This window comes from Sardina pilchardus, chromosome 12 (assembly GCF_963854185.1).
Source record: "Sardina pilchardus chromosome 12, fSarPil1.1, whole genome shotgun sequence".
NCBI classification, from domain to species: Eukaryota; Metazoa; Chordata; class Actinopteri; order Clupeiformes; family Clupeidae; genus Sardina; species Sardina pilchardus.
In genome coordinates this window covers 16,532,856-16,540,355 of record NC_085005.1, presented here as the reverse complement: position 1 = coordinate 16,540,355, position 7,500 = coordinate 16,532,856, and the positions used below count along the sequence as shown (strand labels likewise).

General features: G+C 46.3%; 1 protein-coding gene across 2 annotated transcripts in view; it reads left to right on the top strand.

Annotated features, from left to right (window-relative positions):
* dpf3 (double PHD fingers 3) overlaps positions 1–7,500 on the top strand; it is a 37,838-nt gene that overhangs the window by 5,780 nt on the left and 24,558 nt on the right. For both annotated transcript variants that reach the window (XM_062551208.1, XM_062551207.1), the window contains exon 2: positions 6,984–7,144. In XM_062551208.1, coding sequence (XP_062407192.1) covers positions 6,984–7,144 — 161 coding nt within the window. The remainder of the gene's footprint in view (positions 1–6,983; positions 7,145–7,500) is intronic.

The following is a 7,500-nucleotide window of genomic DNA, read 5'->3' as shown; positions in this document are numbered from 1 at the left end:
TGGGGGGGTGGCTATGGTGGGATTAGTTTGATTCTGTTTGTTATGTGTTGTGGGTGGAGGAGTGGGAGAGAGTAGTAGGTCAGAGGCAAGGAGCTTATAGAGGGACATTTTAGGTTAGAGGGACGCTGGGGCACAGGACAAATATATAGAGGGAATATATAGAAGTGAAGATACAAGAGAGATAGAGTGGGAAAGAGAAGAAGGGTGTTGATGAAACAGACAAGGGAGGTTGGAGATTTGAGGTCAGAAGGAGCTGGTGTTGAAGAGAGGATCGAGATGAGGAAAGAGAGAAACATTATATATAAAATATGCCTCTCTCTACCCCTGGTATACATGTATATATACATACAGTATATATATACACAAGAGGCAGAGAGAGGCAGGGACTGGTGTAGGGGAGACAAGAGATGAAGAGGTATCTCCATGAAGAGGCACTGTTTTGTTTCCAATCTTAAAGAGGTTCCACCGTTTACTCAAAATGAAGGGGCTCCACTTGGAAAAAAAGGGGGAGAGATAGAGAGAGAGAGAAAGAGAGAGAGAGAGAGAGAAGGGAGAGAGTTTAGAGAAAAACAGTGAGAGTGAGTGAGAGTTACAGAGCAAGGCAGAGGGCTCATGATTAAGACTGCCCAATGGAATACACCGCATAAGGAAAAAGAACCCCTTTGTTCTTTCCCGTCCTATAAGCGGACTCTCTCTCTCAGTCTCCGCACTAAAAGACTAAAGGCGTTTGGGTTTCTATACGGTCTTGAATATTCATCGGGCCTCCGTCCTTCCCGGAGTGTTTGCCTCGCACGTCTACATGCCATGCTAATTATCACAATGCTGTCTGTGAAAGAAATAATGATAATGGCTAATTGGCCTGGAGGCCATTGGTTATTCATAGGCACCTGCCGTCGTGGTGTGTGCGCCGGTATAGGCTCTCTCTCTCTCTCTCTCTCTCTCTCTCTCTCTCTCTCTCTCTCTCTCTCTCTCTCTCTCGCTGGCAAGGGTGGAAATTGAAACACAGTCAGGGAACAGATTCTCCCAGTTGCCAGAACGTAAAACAGCAGCAATAACAATGAAAGTGAAACGGAAATGTACGTTTCAATACGGAGAAAACCTAGTTGTGGTAATAATTGTAATCATAGTAATTATCCCAGATGTCTGGTGTCTGGTGGCAAGCTTCCTCGGTGTCCTTTCCTGTGTTCTTTGTCCTTTTCAGTGCCTCTCCTTTCCACCAGCTCTCCCTTTCTCTCTCTCTCTCTCTCTCCCTGTCTCCCTCTCTCTCTTTCTTTCTTTCTCTTGTTCCTGCACTTTCTCTTGCAATCTATCTCTTTCCTTCTCAATTTCTCTCTCTGTCTGTCTCCCTCTTATTCTCTTCTAAATGTTTTTCACTCCCTTTCTCTCGCCCACTGCTACCCCCCCCCCCCCCCTCTCTCTCTCTCTCTCTCTCTCTCTCCTCTGGCCACCGCTTCAGCACTGTCTCTTTGTAAGGGCCTGTTTTTGGGACGGCCTGAGAGAAGGGGTCTCCCCCCTGGTCACTCAGGGCCTCTGTTGATGTGGAAACATTCCCTTCTACCGTGTTCCTTCATTTAGGAGTGTGTGTGTGTGTCTGGCCAGAGGTGCGTTCAAATTCGCAAACATAGGCAAACGTTTGTGAATGCTTGCAAACAGTATTCCGTCAGCCTTGAGTTTTTGGCGAAGGTTTTGCTAACAATCGCAAACAGTCTGAGGGGTAGTGCTCCACTAACATACAGTGGAACTGGACGTAAGTTTGACGAACGCAACAGTGCAATTACTGTTAGAATGGAGTGTTAACACCAATTCGTTCAAATTTATCTGTTCAAAGAAAACATGTTCACCACAAGCATTTGCCACTGTTTGCCAAATTTGAGCGCACCTCAGAGCTTATGGGCTAGCACTCAAGTTGGTTGGTCACCTCAGGGTCAGACCCTCCGCTGCTTATGGTCAGCTTCCAAAATGGATTCAAATGCAGGCAGGTGAAAGATTCAGCCCTGAAAGAATGTCTACCTTTGACGTGTTCCAAGGCTTTGCTTTGGGGCTATGCGATTCTGAGAGGAAGAGACTGATTTGTTTTGTCTAGCTCAGTGGAGGCCTAGTGGTTTTGTTGTTATGCAGAGCACGATATCATCACATGTAAATGAATAGCCGTGAGACACCTGATGGAACTCTTCCATATCTCGTTCTCTGCCGAGAGCTCGAGAACGAATTCCTCACTCTAAAAAAGCCTGCCATTTATTTTCACACCTCCAATGTTTGGTTGACATGTTACAGGGTTCAGGAAACTGACAGAACGGCTGTGGAGAATAAAACCAAACAGGGCATAGAATGCCTCCCCACTATGTAAAGTTTACATTACTTATGTAACCATACATGGCTATTGTCTACACTGAATGCCCTTTCGGCTGTTCGGTAAAATTGACCCTGTTATGTGTGTGTGTGTGTGTGTGTGTGTGTGTGTGTGTGTGTCTGTCTGTGTGTGTGTGTTTGTGTGTGTGTGTCTGTGTGTGTGTGTCTGTGTGTGTGTGTGTGTGTGTGTGTGTGTGTGTGTGTGTGTGTGTGTGTCTCTCTCTGTGTGTGTGTGTGTGTGTGTGTGTGTGTGTGTGTGTGTGTGTGTGTGTGTGTGTGTGTGTGTGTGTGTGTGTTTGTGTGTACTGTATGTGTGTGTCTGTATGTGTGTGTGTGTGTGTGTGTGTGTGTGTGTGTGTGTGTGTGTGTGTGTGTGTAGATATGTCTGCCTACGTGCGTGATGAGCCGTTTAGTGGCATGTCAGTGTGGTTGCGTTGCGTGGCGTTGTCTTGTTGCCTGTTCATGCGAGCCACTGGGAGAGCACTAAGCCCTCTGACCCACACCATCACTGTAAAGACAGCTGCCCGCTCAGGCATGCTCTGACAAAGGCACTCGCACAAGTAGGACACAGTCAGATTTGATCCTCTTTCGCTTACATAATGGCCTCACCAGCCTGGAGGAGATAACCCAGGCATTTCATTTTACATGAAGAAATAATGTACACAGGAAACACTGGAAGCGAGAAAGAAAGAGAGCGAGAGAGAAGGGGGGGGGGGGGTTGAGGGTGAAAGAGAGAGAGAGAGAAAGAGAAGAGAGGGAATCGGAGAGCAGAACGCAGAGTAGGCTAGAGTTAGAGTTGAGTTATCCTGGGGAATAGATTCTATCACAGGGACTTTGGGTGTGGGTTCACTGGCGTTATGTAATTCTTATTACAGTTGAGTGCCGTGGCAACCCAGTTTTTTTTTATTTTTATTTTTTTTATAAATGAGGCCTGAAAGGTCTCTGTAACGAGCAGTTGTTTGCGGCTAGCGACGCCAGGCCCTGTGTGTCTGTTAAACATCTGCGTGTGTAGTAGCCAGCCTTCTACCAAAGACTCTCACAAGGCTCATTTAAGCCACCAGGCAGCTGTTTGCTTGATCCACAGCAATAAAGACCACTGGCAAATTGCCAAACGCCTGCTCTATTTGTTACCCTGGTTAAAAAAAAGAGACCTCTGCACGTCTCGCAGGTCTAAATGCTGAATTCCTCTCAGTTTTTAGCTGGGCCACACCGTTTCCATCAGGCCCTGAGAAAGCTTCTTTTGAAGGGTGTAGCCGGCTAACATGACTCAGTTAGTTAACGGTGATGTAATGGGGTTACAGAGTCTCAGCATGAGAAAGAACAACAGCCAGTCTTCCCTATCTTGGTCTGGCAATCTCTGTACAGTTTCCTGCTCACCGAGGCTGTCAGCACAGACTGCTTATTGTTTTATTTCTATTTAATGGTGATAGCAATGAGCCGTCTATTGATAATGTGTGGATCACAACAAACCTCTCTCTCTTTCTCAGTGTGCAGATCAAAATGGAAAAAAAAAACTTGTTGACGCTTTTGGCCACTCTTTGGAAATATTTAGCTGCTCGGGGGAAATTAGTAGAGGCACATTTATGCTACTTTGATATTCACATGCAAGTCCCTTTGCTTTTCCCGAGGAGGCGATTATCATCACACCGAAATGGCATAATTTCTTGGACTTGTCGTAGCAGAAGGCAATCAATGTACCCACTCAACATGCAAGAGAGAGCTAAGACGGCTAAGTGTGCCGTTCCCAGTGTCCAGTGTTTTTAGTAGCCAGTGCTGGGCTGTGATGCAGAGGTCTTCCATCCCCCACTTGTCTTGTTGTGAGCAGTGCCGTGTGTTTTGTTATTCCCCCCCCGCCAACTGTGCTTGGCCAACCTCGTGCTGATATCGGCGGTCCAATCAGTGAAGTCTTTTTTAAACATGACTCTGTGTTTTTCTTTCCTCCTCTCTCGCACACACACACACACACACACACACACACACACACACACACACACACACACACACACACACACACACACACACACACACACTCATGTACACACAAACACAAACACACCACTTTGCCACTTTTTCTCATGTTCTCATGATCTTCCATTCCTTCCACTCCCTCCATCACCTGTATTTGCACATCCCCCCTCTCTCTCCCTCTCTCTTTCTCTCCCTCTCTCTCTCCATCTCTCCCTCCCTAACTCTCTCTCTCTCTCCATCTCTCTCTCCCTCTCTCCCTCGTGAACACTGAGGGCCTTTGTACCGCTGGTCTGGGTAGGAGCACTCGTCTTTGTCCAGCCGGACATTCCTCACATATCTGTGCATTTCTGGCCCTGGGATGGCAGATCTAATCAGAGAGGGGAGGAGGAGGTGTGTGTGTGTGGGGGGGGGGGGGGGGGGGGAGTGGAGAGGAGTAAGGAGGCCTCTTTGGTCTGGCCTCAGTCCAGCTAGAGATCACCTCCCTCTCGCTCTCTCCATCTCCCTGTGTACCTCTCTCTCTCTCCATCTCTCTTTCTCTCTTTCTGTTGTATGTTGAAATGCAGCACTCTATGCGATTTAACATCAAGGTAAAGGTTTGATTACTGGTTCAATTAGATTAGATTATAAATTAGATTTGATTAGATTAGATTCAACTTCATTGTCATTGTGCAAAGACAATGGAATGCAGTTTGTGTCTAACCAGAAGTGCAAATAAATAGCAGAAAAGGGCAATGTGATATACAACGTATAGACAGGTGGTGCATAGACAGGGCAGGATATATAGTGCCGTGTAGACAGTAGTATGCAGTTGATTTACAGAAGGTGGTTTACTGTACAGTAATATGAACTATTAGCAGTAGACTTATAAAGACAGACTATAAATATGGCTATGTAGTATGAACAAAATGGACAGACATGTGCAGTGTAGTAGCATTATAATGTGTGTTACAGAATATATTATAAGAAAAACAGAATAGATATGGATATTTAGTAGGAACCATATAGACAGCTATTTACAGTATGTACAGTATGTACAATAAACAAAAAAAATCATCTTTAAATTCTTTCTCTCTCTCTCTCTCTCTCTCTTTCTCTCTCGCAGCCCACACCTTCTCTGTCTCTTGGCGGGAGTGGTGGTGGAGTGGGTTGCTGGCGAAATATGACTGTTACCTTTACTTCTGAATTATATCAGCACATTAACATGAGCCCTGCACACAAGGGGACATCCTCACATACTGTATCTATGCTGAAGTACAAAATGATGGAATGATGGAATTTCTCATGAGCTTTGTGCCTTCGGTTGCATCTCGATGACTGAAATTGATTCCAGATTAATTGTGTAGATCCATAGCTAAAGATCATGGTGTGTGTGTGTGCTTGTGAGCTTTATGGCCCTTATGGTCCACAACTTCCTCTTATGATAGCTGATGGATGGTAGCTGTCACTGTGAATACATGTACAGTGTGTGTGTGTGTGTGTGTGTGTGTGTGTGTGTGTGTGTGTCTGTCTGTCTGTCTGTCTGTCTGAGAGAGACAGAGAGAGTGTGTATGCATATTTTTGAGGAGCCTGCAGCAATTTGTATACATATCAACCAACTATATTCCAAGCATAGCTGCTGTTTCATTGTGGTTATGAAAATGCTTGAAATGAACATTACACAGCTCTGACCAATACTGTGGATGATTTGTGATCAGATTAGTCATTGGGCTGTGGCGCTTCTGCAGAAGAGCTATTTTAGGAGCACGGACGGCACATCTCTGGACACTGTGGCATCTCTTGACAGCGTGAACGAGTTCTCTGCAGTTTGATGTCCTTGAGCGTCGTCGGGCTAAATGTGGCCTCCCTTAGGAAGTGCTCCTGACGTGCGTCTCTGCTTTCGTCTCTGCGCTCCCTTCATCTTTTAATAGCCACACACTCTCTCTCTCTCACTCTCTCTCTCTCTCTCTCACTCTCTCTCTCTCTCTCGCCCCAGGGCGATAAAGAGCTTCTGCTTTTGTCCTCCTTCAAACGGAGCACATATAAACACAAACTCAAACACAAACACAAACAAAGAAACAAGCAGCCCTAAATTGCTCATGTGCAGCAGAAAGGTACACATCAAGCACAACAAATAGCCATAGATAGCCTAGTGTCCAGGTTGGGCGAAGAAAACCACAAAGAAGACAAAGACATTTCATATCTCTCCAAAAAAAGGTTTGCCTGTGGTCTGAAAAACAGAAAGAAAATCTCCTAGTGCCTGAGAAAATAATGTCTTAGGGGGTCTTAGAAAGCTGAGGCCCACAGTAAGGTATCAGGAAGGGCCTGGTGCTGCCTGCTGTTCGTTTTGGCCGGTTTGGTCCTGGAGCTTTGGCATCACGGACGCCAGAAGCACAGGTGCTGGGAAGGATTCTCTTGCTGTCTTGGTTCAAATTCACAGACTCAGTGTCTTGGAATGCTTAGAATATAATGGAATGGAATGGAATGGAATGGAGCAGAGGCTGTTGGCTCCGACGTTCCCAACTCGCCAGCCAGGAATGCGGGTCATACGAGATACGTTACAAACAACCTCAAAGTTTCCCTGACAGTTTTGTGGTTGGCAGCGGTCAACGGTGGACTTTGGCAATGCAATATGGTGTGTCGGTCGAAGCTGATTGTCGGCTGCGCCGGTGTGTCTGTCTCGTCTGCAGGTTGGGCGACCAGTTCTACAGGGAGGCCATTGAACACTGCCGCAGCTACAACGCCAGGCTGTGTGCCGAGCGCAGCGTCCGAATGCCCTTCCTGGACTCGCAGACGGGCGTGGCCCAGAACAACTGCTACATCTGGATGGAGCGGCGCCACAGGGGACCAGGTGAGTGACACGTCACGTCACCTGCGTGATGCTTCGGGAAGAAGTGTGCAGGAATGAGAATGGAGGGAGTGGATGGCTACAGAATGGATGTATGGATGTAGGATATGCTATGGATGATGGATGGAGATATGGGGCGGTGGTTCAGTATAGGCTTTGGATGCAGGCTGTATATGTAGGCTGTTTATAGAGTTTTATAAAGGCAGGTTATGGCTAAAAGGCTAAATGTAGGTTATGGCCAAATAAAGGATATGAACAGTTGATTGACAGATTAACAAAAGTTATGGCTCAGTGGATTAACATATGGTCAGGGCAAGATGCATCTCTGTGACACACATACACATTGCCGAATGACAGGA